The sequence below is a fragment of the Gigantopelta aegis genome, chromosome 6 (genome assembly GCF_016097555.1).
Source record: "Gigantopelta aegis isolate Gae_Host chromosome 6, Gae_host_genome, whole genome shotgun sequence".
NCBI classification, from domain to species: domain Eukaryota; kingdom Metazoa; phylum Mollusca; class Gastropoda; order Neomphalida; family Peltospiridae; genus Gigantopelta; species Gigantopelta aegis.
In genome coordinates, this window is record NC_054704.1 from 76,961,580 (window position 1) to 76,972,892 (window position 11,313).

Genomic DNA, 11,313 nt, shown 5'->3' on the forward strand with positions numbered 1-11,313 from the left:
TATAAGGGTGTAAAACCCAGTCAGTTTGCAAGTGCTCCACCACCTTATCATACTGCTCGTTTCTTCAAACATGCATATTTAGGAATTTGAAAGAAACATTTTATTTACGGTTATATGGTGTCAGACATATGGTTAATGACCACACAGATTTTGAAAGGAAACCCGCTGTCGCCACTACATAGACTACTCTTTCTGATTAGCAGCAAGGGGTCTTTTATTTGCACTTCCCACAGGCAGGATAGCACAAACCATGGCCTTTGTTGAACCAGTTATGGATCACTGGTCGGTGCAAGGGGTTTACACCTACCCACTGAGCCTTGCGGAGCACTCACTCCGGGTTTGGAGTCGGTATCTGTATTAAAAATCCCATGCCTCGACTGGGATCCGAACCCAGTACCTACCAGCCTGTAGACCGATGGCCTAACCACGACGCCACCGATGCTGGTATTTAGGAATTTGATTCTTATATGAAGCACAACAATTTTTCGAGATGCAATGTTTTAATTGGGATATTTACAATGGTACACTTTGACGTAGCACATTTTACACAATTGAGTCTAAAATTAACATTTGTTATTTAACTGGTTTCATGTTCCATAGTCCATCATTCAGAAAGTGAATGTTGTCCACACCAACACCTTTATTTTTTTCCAAGCTGAAACATAATTTTTTAAAACTTCCATTAATATCATCCAAAGCTGCATATAAATATATTCACTAAAACCATGGCAATGAAAAATATTCTATTAGTAAAATGACGAGATATAACAATTAAAACTTTGACATAACGAATTAACATCACATTTAATCAGACACATGTACGAATGCTCATGCACATATCACTGAAAATGTGCAAATAAAACTTGTAAATGAAGTAATTTCCAGCATTATTTAAATATGTGTGGGTTTAGAAGTGGGTACATTATCTGAGTGAAAATAGTTGCATTCAGAGCAACGAATAATGTAATTTGTTATGCAAGAAGTGCCCCACTGGAAAACAGCCTTAAATTAAGGCATGTTGCCAGATCTTCTCTCCCCTACCCGCTCCTTTCTTACAAACCTCATGCCTTGAATTTTGGCCTAGGTACGTGTTTGAATATGTACATTCTAAAATGACATCAGCAATATTTACCAGCATATCCTAAATTTCTAATTAACAAGTTACCAAAATATGTTAATACTCTTTTTAATATTTGACACTTCTAAGTTCTATGTAATATTAATCCAGCCTTCTACATTAACTTTTCTATCTAGGAGCCAGATGGCGCCCACGGGTACTTGTATTTTTATATAGATAGTATGAAATGTTTTAGTTGCCAAATGAAAAAGAAAAAAATGGTGACATATGCAACCCGGTCGCAATGTAGAGGGCTGATAATCTGTTATATACATTAATATGACTATGAATAGCATCTTGTAGACAAAAATGTCCTAAACTATTCTGAAATTAGGAGTTAAAAACTCTTGATAATTTTCTTTTAGAAAACTTACATGTCATCTGCTTTTAACTTTGTGAGACCAATTCCAAGTGCGTGCTGCTTGCCTTCTGCCATTACAGCCTGGGGGACAGTCAAGGAGATAATTACACAGCAAGACATCACATACATTACAATTGGATCTGCATGACTAGAACAGATTGAAAGCTGATTTTAAAGTCAAATTATCAATTCCTACATCTATATATAACCAGTGACCCTTAACTAGTACATCAAAGGTAGTTATGTGCTGTACTTTCTGCAGGATTGTGTATATAAACGTTAAAATTTGTTTAATGACACCAGTACAGCACATTGATTTATTAATCATCAGCTATTGATGTCAAACATTTGGTAATTTTGACGAATAGTCTTGGAGAGAAAACCTGCTACATTTTTTCATAAGTAGCAAGGGATCTTTTATATGCATCATCCCAAAGACATGATAGCACATACCACGGCCTTTGATATACCACAGATGGGTATGAGGCTCAGTGGTAGAGTGCTCGCCTGAGGTGCGATAGGTCGCAGGATTTGTCAACTCTGTGAACTTGGGTTTTCCCCCATCCCAACCAGTGCCATATATAAAGATCTCTTGAGGTGGGGATTGATTTATTAATCATGGCTCATAGGATGTCAAACATTTGGCAACTCAGACATATGCTATGTAGTTTTAAAGAGAAAACCAGCTACATTTTTCCATTACTAGCAAGGACGGCACATACCACAGCTTTCAACATATCAATCGTGGTGCACTGATTGGGACGAGAAATAGCCCAATTGGCCAACCGATAGGGATCGTCAACAGACTGCACATCAGGCGAGCACTTTACCACTGGGAGATCGATCCTCGTCGGTGGGCGATTTCTCGTTCCAGCCACGACTGGTATACCAAAGGCTGTGGTATGTGCTATTCTGTTTGTGTGATGGTGCATATAAAAGACACCTTGCTAGTAATTAAAAGATGTAGCAAATTTTATCTCTAAGACTATATGTCAAAATTACCAAAAGTTTGACATCCAATAAAGATAAAGATCTCTTGCTGCTTTATCAGGAGGTGTCTTTCCTCCTTTGACTATGAGTCAGAATTACCAAATGTTTGACATCCAATAGCCGATGATTAATTAATCAATGTACTCTACTGGTGTCATTAAACAAAACAAACTTTATCAGTAGGAGTTTCTTCATACATGCATACAAGTATTTCAATGTCAAAATAACCATGTTACCACCAAACAGCCATAGTTTAAAATGTATTGAGGTGGAGTTGAAATTTGTTTTTCCTCAGATGCGTCTGCAGGGGGAGCGTTTCAGGGGTCAAAACCCCTCCCTGCTCAAAATCTAATTTTCCTTGTTCTCAATATATTTTCCTGACGAACATGACTCGACCTCTCTAAAACTTCAATCACCAGTGTAGAACTCCTTCAGCATCTGCTATAATTCCTGCACCCGTGCCAGTTCCTTGCATGTCTGTCTCTCTCTAGACAAATGTTAATCACCTAAATGACTTCAGTAAAAATAAAAACGTTTACCAGATGTATTCTTTTTTCCTGCATATATAAACAGAACAAACTGAAAATAGCATTTCTGAAAAGTTGATGCTGGTATTGATCAATGTTTTTTCAATTTATAATTATGTTCACACCAAATAATAATGCTATAATTATGCAACAGCTGAAAGGATACCACCACTGTATCTTTGGGAACACGGGTCATTCTGGCTCCTGGCGATGTCAAGCCAGGACACATGATGTTGGCACCACTAAGAACAAACCTGATTGCACCTTTGTCTACCTGCATGTGTGGGAGAATGAATGGGTCTGAAACAGAGACACAGTTAAAGTAAATGCAGTTGCAGGGTTAGCTCTGGGTGAGAAGAAAATTTTGCCAAATTATCTATTAAACTTCAAAAATTGCAGAAAGCTTGTTACTTTGTGACAAAATATTTATTAATACCTGAAATTATTTTGCCTAATTAAAATAAAATTTGCCAATTGTTTTTAAAATTTGTACTTGATGAATTTGGCAAGTGCCAGAGCTACAATTAGCCCTACGGTTCACATATTTCAGACATAGAGTGCTATATGGTAATAATGATTACCCTCTGGACCTTAATTTACGTATAGCAGAATCTACCAAACTTTTTCGAATTGTCAAAACGCTTCACGTTTTAACTTCGTAAAGCCATTTATCCTACAACACCTTGTCACTTGCAAGTTTGGCTGCTGTAACGTGGGCGGTAGGCGAGAATCACTGATGTAAGTTAATCTTTGGAAATCAGGTATATTTATGTACGCATGGACAAGTATACTAGTTTCATTGTCTTTTAGACTCTTTGTTTTTTTTATGATGGAGTGCAAATTATAAAAACAATTGTTTTTAATTCTCCGAAGAACATGTCAATTAATACATGTGTATATTATAAATTGTATGTAACAAAGTATGTGTGGAGAGGCATTAATATAGGCCAATGGCTTGTTTGCCAATCCATTTCTTTTGTGAAATAAATATTGTTTATACCGTATGAAATGTAAAACTAAATTTGGATGGACTCTCATGTTACAAAACCTTAAATCGTTTTTGGTTATCATATTAACAATATCCCATTAATATTAATAGTGCCTGAATTTGGATTTTTGGCAGGTACTTTTTCAAAATAAATCCTATTTAATCACTAGAATATTTGGCCATTAGCAACTTTTTGAATCATCAAAAACTTACATCTTCTGAAATTATATACTGCAAACTTCAGAAGGTAACTAATCTAAAAATACATTTGAGATAATTGATTATGTAATGCAAATATAATTCACATAAACCAAACACTGTTACCTCTATAAAGCAACTTCCAGTTGTACTTAAGATTTTTAAAATATTGATACCTGGATTACAGTAATTTGGTAAATACTCACATTTATGTACTAATTTAAGTGTTGGGCAGTAAGGACCATCTCTCTGCCTAAAGAACAGCAATTCTCCACTTTGTCCAGCCAAGATCTCTATATGTTCATGACTGTAACAGACAGCCAAATATATTTGTTAGTGACTCGCATGGATATTAGTGACAGGTCATATTTATATAAAAAAATAATGTTGACGTAGCAATTCTGTTTGAAAATGCACGTAACAATTCTGTTTGAAAATGCACATCTAAACTAAATCTCTGTTAGCCAAATAACATTGGCTAAAAGACAGCTTTATTAAATATACAAATCTCAATTGACTTTTCAGTCCTCAAAATTTGTGACAGCATTCAGCAATGCCACTACAAAAAGCTGTTGCAAAATTGATCTGTGATGACATTTTTTATCATTATTGGGCATTTACTTTATCATCTGTAATAAAGTAGTTGCAAGATTATCTGAATTTCGAGGACAGTTTTTTGTAAAATATAGTATGAAAATGAAATAGCTGATCCAAATTCAACTTCAATTAGTAATTGACAAATGACAATTTAAACCCAAATTTGTGCATGTGTGTACATACATGTACATACATATATACATATACTGTAAATCATACAATATTAGCGATCTTACAATTTGGCGAAATTCAGATAAGTGACATATTAGCAACATAAAACTTTATCACCGTAAAAACTTAAAAAGAACAGGCTTAAGTTTAACATCAGCTGAAATAATATCTTTGATCAATGCAGGATACAGACTACTTACATTTAGTAGAAACTTGCAGTAACTAATGTGTATGTTAACTAGGCTGTTGTTTGGAATCCTTTCGGTTTAATCAATATTTCATTTCAACTTATTGTGGTGTTTATATCCAATTACGGTTCAAGCACACTGTCTTAGGCACACACCTCAGCTATCTGGGCTGTTTGTTCAGAACAGTGGGTTAGCTGGTAGTTCGTTAGTGAGAGAGAAGAGAGTGTAGTGGCCTTACACCTACCCATTCAGCCCTTAAGAACTCACTCTGAGTTGAAGACAGTGCCGGGCTGCGAACCCTGTACCTACCATCCTGTAGTCTGGTGGCTTAAAGGAGGGGACAATTAAACGCGCTCTGTTACGGATGGTTGACCTAATTACTGACCCAACAAAATATTATATGACAATATATACATTTGATTTGTACCTAAAAGTACTTTATTAAACCATCTACATAACCACCATATCACACTTATTATTGATATTTTATAAAAATAATTGAATTATGGGTACGGTCCATAATTCTGAGAAAAATAACGGCTATTTGGACAGCAGAGGTGTGACGTATTATTTTGAGTCACGTGACGCGTATTCCCCGAATAACCGCAGTGCCAAAACTATTTACCAAGTTCGTGTAACGAGAACGCTTGACCGTCCTCTGCGACGTAGGGTAAATAGACAAAAAACAACAATGAAAATAAATTATTAAAAATTAATAAAAACATGTACTGAGTGATATTAAGCTTAAACATTAATTTATTTTTGTAACAGTTCTAAGCATGTTAAACGTCGACAATCCCGATTAGTTAGGCCTTTGCATCTATAGGTAAATTTATCATTAGTCGTACGTGAAAAACTCTAAACATCTGGATCACAAACACCGTCATTTTCCACCTTGTCAAATTCATTAATATACAAAATATGCCATAACAGATGACTTGGGATAGGAATTGTTACATTTTTAAAGAATACTCTGAACTAGACGGTGTTTATATACGATGTAACTATATATACGAAGGCCGTGTCTATAGCCTCCACTAACGAGGGCTGGCTATACTCACAGCAAAAATGTATATAGGCGGTAAATAAGTACATGTATGTATTTGATTGATCCATATTACCGAACCATCTGGAACAGGAGGTATACATACTAAGTACTGTACGAACAGTGCATTTTCTGAACAGGGGACGGGGTGGGGGAGTATATGAATTTAGCGGACCCTTTTGTCTACGTTTTCCATAGATATATGAATAGCGTCATATTGTCCCTACAGTACTAACAAAAAATTAATTATAACAAATAAATAAATAAATAAATAATAAATAATAATAATAACAATAATGATGATGATGATGAAATAAATAAATAAAAATAACAATTACAAATTATCAGCGGCTGAGGTAGATTAACTGAAAGAGAAACTAACTACGGACAGTATACAAACTAACAACAGGGCTTGAAATTAATAATTTTTCACTGATTGCAATTTTGAGGCTGCTTACGTAAAACAAAAATTAAAAGTTAATTTTACCATAAATAAATATAACTAAAAGGTTATTTTGCTGTATTTAGTCACATTTCAAATGCTCAAAATTGCAAGGGCCAATAAAACTCAAAATACATTTTTTTATAGGCTACTAGTAAAGCTTAGACCACTCCCCGGTACCCCTCTAGATTTATGTAATGTTTCATTAACAACTGCCCCCACCCACCCCACCGCAACATGATTTCACCAACATTATTATAATGTTGGTGAAAATGTATAATACATGTAATAATAATAATAATACACAATTATTATTACTACTACTACTACTACTACTACTACTACTACTACTACTACTACTACTACTACTACTACTACTACTACTACTACTACTACTACTACTACTACTACTACCACTACTATTATTATTAGCCTACTACTACCTTTTTGGGGTGGAGGGGCAGTGTTTTATCTGGAGGAGTTCTGGCTATAAAAATGCAAAATTAACGTGCGTGCACACATGCACAAACGGCAGGCTGAACATGTCCCTGCAAGTAGAACTGGAACTGGATTCAACTGGGTTAAGTAATAATTAGCCAACCTTTGGACGACAAAACATGCAACAGTACACTGTTTTTTTACGCTATACATTAAAACCGAAATACCACTTTGCAAACCAGTCAAAATAATTTGCACACGCACCTAATAATAATAATAATAATAATAATAAATGGTGAGTTCATGTTCCGACTGTTTATTATTTTATTTCAGCGTATTCGCGGTTATTTTTGTCATGAAATAATATATTTTTTTATTATTTGCCATGTATATAGCCGGCCCTCATTTGCCAAGTCTCTATACATGGCGATCGTTTATATAAAATCCACAAATACATTATATGATTGTCGTATATATAGCCTCATCACTACGAGTCTGTTTTTCCGTATTTTTATGACTTTTTACAAGAAAACTTCAAAATTTTAAAATTAAAATGTTTTGGACCATACAGTAACTAAGGTTTGGTATTCCAAATGAATGTAATTTCCATTTATAATGCAGATTTAGAGAAACAAGGCCCACTAAATCCGTGATTGAGCTCCTTTAAGGCATTTGGCCTGGTATGCATATTCAACGATATATAATGCACATTACTGCTTAATATCAACAAGTATAATCTTATAGTTAATTAATAAAAGGGTTAAATGTGACGGCTATTATATATAATGGCGCAGCCATTTTGTACAATCCCAGTGAATACGCCCTCTGGCGAGCTGGTGGTTACGTAATACCCAACGTGTCACGTCAGGAATTAGTCTTCGAACTGAAGAAACAAAACATACCTGATTATTGTGAATGCATCGCAATGTTCTGTAATAATATCCATCCCAGTAAGCCAGCAACAATTATATATTATATTAAAATACAAAATAAAACACTATTGTCAAAGTGTTGAAATAATTGCATTATGTTTTGTACATAAATTAAACCATGTACTGAAATAATAATCAGAGTGTTTTCTTGGTTAATTGGTCTTTTCTTTCCGTGGCCTGTACCTGTGGGTCCTGATTGGCAGGTGTATATTTAGACGGTCCCCAAACACTGTGTCTAGACACCCTAAAAAGACGCGCCTCTTTTATTAAGATCACAGGGTATTGTGTGATAACTGCACGGATATCCCTCAAATCGTAATGGACTTATCAGCCTTCCTGCTTTATTACTGTAAGTAATTCTGTAAAACCCTTGATTAAGTAGACTTGCCCATCTAAAATCACAAAACTGACCAATTACGTCGTCCCAAAGAAAAGAAAAGTATCACTTGGGTATCGTGAGTGGTCGTTTTTGCTCGAACGTACCCTACCAATAGGCCTAATAATATGCATTTTTTCTTTGGATTTAAAAAAAAATAAAAAAATACTGTAACTCCATTTCGTTATATTGATGCAAATTTAAATACATTTAGTTAAATAATTTATTATACTATCAAGTCATTTATGTTGTTTTACAAGTCAGGTTGATGAAAGCGAAGCACCGTGTCGTAAATTAGAGCATTTGTTTACACTGTGATGGACAGAGCTGACGTCACTTCGCCCCAAGCTATACCACCGGTCGTCACAAAAACGAAACAAAATGGCTGCCCCCAGTTAGCAGGAATAATCATGTTTTTTTATTAACTCTAAAATTACGCGTTTTTTATTTGTTAAAGTGTCAGTATGTGTTGGTGATCTGGGTATGCATCTTTCCAACACATAAGGCTCTTGTTTGAGTTGACCCTACCTTTAACCACTGCTCCACCGAGGCTGGTTTAATCAATAGCATGGAACCAGTGTTGTGAGTTTAGTTAATCATTGGCAAAACAATAGCACAAAAGCCTTTCCAAACAATCTGCTGTAGGTCTCTTTAACTTTAGCATCATGAAATATTAGTATTTGTATGGCCTCACTAAATTCGCTAACATTTTATGCTTACTAACATTTCCTGATTTACAGTACATATACATATATATATATATATATAATTAAATATTGGCTGCAGTATTATGAGCAAAAGTTTCATATTTCAAAAACGTAATTTACTAACAGACATTTTGCTAGTGATACTGCAGATCAAAATAATTTTGTTAATAAAAAAATCAAAACAACCATCTATAACAATTACCATTTGATAATTTTTAGAGCATCTTTCTTGGGCAGTATCTGGTCTAGGTAGGTCTCAATCTGTGGGTACTGTGCAAGTAATGAAGCTTTGATTCCTTTTTGAACTGATGACTTGGCATTGTTCACATTGGAGATCATCTCCTTTTCATCAAATCTGAAATCATGTGAAAGTTTTAACATTTAAAACTTGTACAACATGTATGCATAATGAAACAAATAAGCATTCTGAGAGTACTGTTGTTAAAGCAATATACACATTGTTTAATTAATTATAGGCTATTGGATGTGAAACATTTGGTAACAGGGACGCATAATCTCAAGAGCGAACCCGCTACATTTGTCCATTTGCAGCAAGGGATCTTTAGTGATTATTTTAGGTTAATCTGACCACAAAGTAGATGTTTATCTCCGTTTGTGAATATGGTACGGAATTACCAAATACTACACCTGTACATGATAAAAGCCAGGTTTGAAAAAAACTATGGCAATAAATGATCAAGAGGTATAGCATAAAATGACAAATATCCATCTACAGATGGTTTGTTTTTGGTTTTCCTTAGAGGGTTGAGTGGTGAGTTTTTTAAAACATGATATTCAGTCTTAAAATCTCTTGAAACTCAAAAGGACGGTGAGAGATCTTGGTGTATTTCTGTTCACTTGTTTCCACTTGTTCTGTATTAAACCACATTTTTAAAAAGTCGATTTCCGTGCTTATTATTATATCCAAATAAGGTTCAAGCATGCTGTCCTGGGCTCACACCTCAGCTATCTGGTGTGTCTGTCCAGGGCAGCAGGGTAGTGGTTAGTGAGAGAGATGAAGGAGTGTAGTGGTCTTACACCTACCCATTGAGTGTTTAAAACTCGCTCTCTGTGGGAGCCGGTACCGGGCTGCGAACCCAGTACCTACCAGCCGTATGTCCAATGGCTTAACCAGACACCACGAAGGTCAGAACTAAACCACAACACACCATCATCCCCCACCCCGTCCTCACAGTATAACACACATACAAACACGTTTACACATTGTCAATCATTGTGAATGACAGTAAGTTGTGACATATTCAATGATTCATGATCGCACACATTTTAGTTTAACAAAAGATATGAGATAGAACTGTATTTTATATTTTTAATGTTATGTCAGTTTACTACCTGTACGTAGTCTTACTTTCTAAACATTTTACAAAATCGTCATCCAACAAAATATTAAAAAAATAAATAAATAAAGTCGGCAGCTTTTCTTGCGTGCTTCGAAACCGGAAGTATTAAACCGGAACTTGGACAGAATAATAAATTTGGGGTTAAATTCGTCTGCATTACGTCAGTACGTGCGTAACTGGAACACTCATGGCACATTATTAATATACAATATATAAAACAAATACATAAACATTACAGTATTAAAAATAAAAAACAAAAATACCATCCCAGTTATTAATAAAGTGATTTTTGTAAAACGCTTGGGTGAAAAAACCACTGCTCAGTCGATTTGACCCCCATCAGACCTGTGACGTAGCATCAGGCGTTGTTAGTAGGTCAACATGCCGACAGCAGAGAATGGTTGTTCGAAAAACAGCTGATTCTTAACAGACGCTAGTTTGGACATTTTGGTCTTAACACATTTGTACATCTACTCTAATGGTACCTCGATTGGTGAGGAAGTGATATATAAGCACGTTAACCTAGTTAGGCTACCTACCTACCTACCTGTGAAAAGCAGGACACAAGTTCAGTCCCGACTTTTGAAAGTGGGATATTAACATTTGAATGTAATAAAAATATGTCTCAAGATCAGAACGCATTTAAAACAACAAGCAGAATAAATAACATTATTCCCTACGCTACTGCAGGGACGGCGCATGGCCTAACACTTTTCAAAGAGGCACTTTTGTGGGTTATATTCGTTGTATCTGTGAAAATGTCTTACCATTATATTTTACACTGCCGCCCGTGCTCTGGTACCCTCCCCGCCTCCTCCCCCCTCCCCCTTTTGAGCTCTGGTTTAGCTCGTGCTCGTCGTGGTTTCTTGTCTGTT

At 35.4% G+C, this 11,313-nt stretch overlaps 1 protein-coding gene across 2 annotated transcripts; it reads right to left on the reverse strand.

Annotated features, from left to right (window-relative positions):
- Window positions 1–481: 481 nt before the first annotated feature.
- LOC121376227 (malignant T-cell-amplified sequence 1-like) lies at window positions 482–10,575 on the reverse strand. 2 transcript variants are annotated; one of them, XM_041504043.1, is made up of 6 exons: window positions 10,447–10,575; window positions 9,280–9,432; window positions 4,388–4,488; window positions 3,162–3,295; window positions 1,492–1,559; window positions 482–655 (listed from the first exon to the last, which is right to left on the reverse strand). In XM_041504043.1, the coding sequence occupies exons 1-6, from the start codon at window positions 10,455–10,457 to the stop codon at window positions 574–576; spliced, it is 549 nt and encodes a 182-aa protein (XP_041359977.1). In that variant the 5' UTR covers window positions 10,458–10,575; the 3' UTR covers window positions 482–573. The 2 variants fall into 2 exon arrangements, with proteins under 2 accessions (XP_041359977.1, XP_041359978.1); XM_041504044.1 differs by having other exon boundaries at window positions 10,431–10,557.
- Window positions 10,576–11,313: the final 738 nt, after the last annotated feature.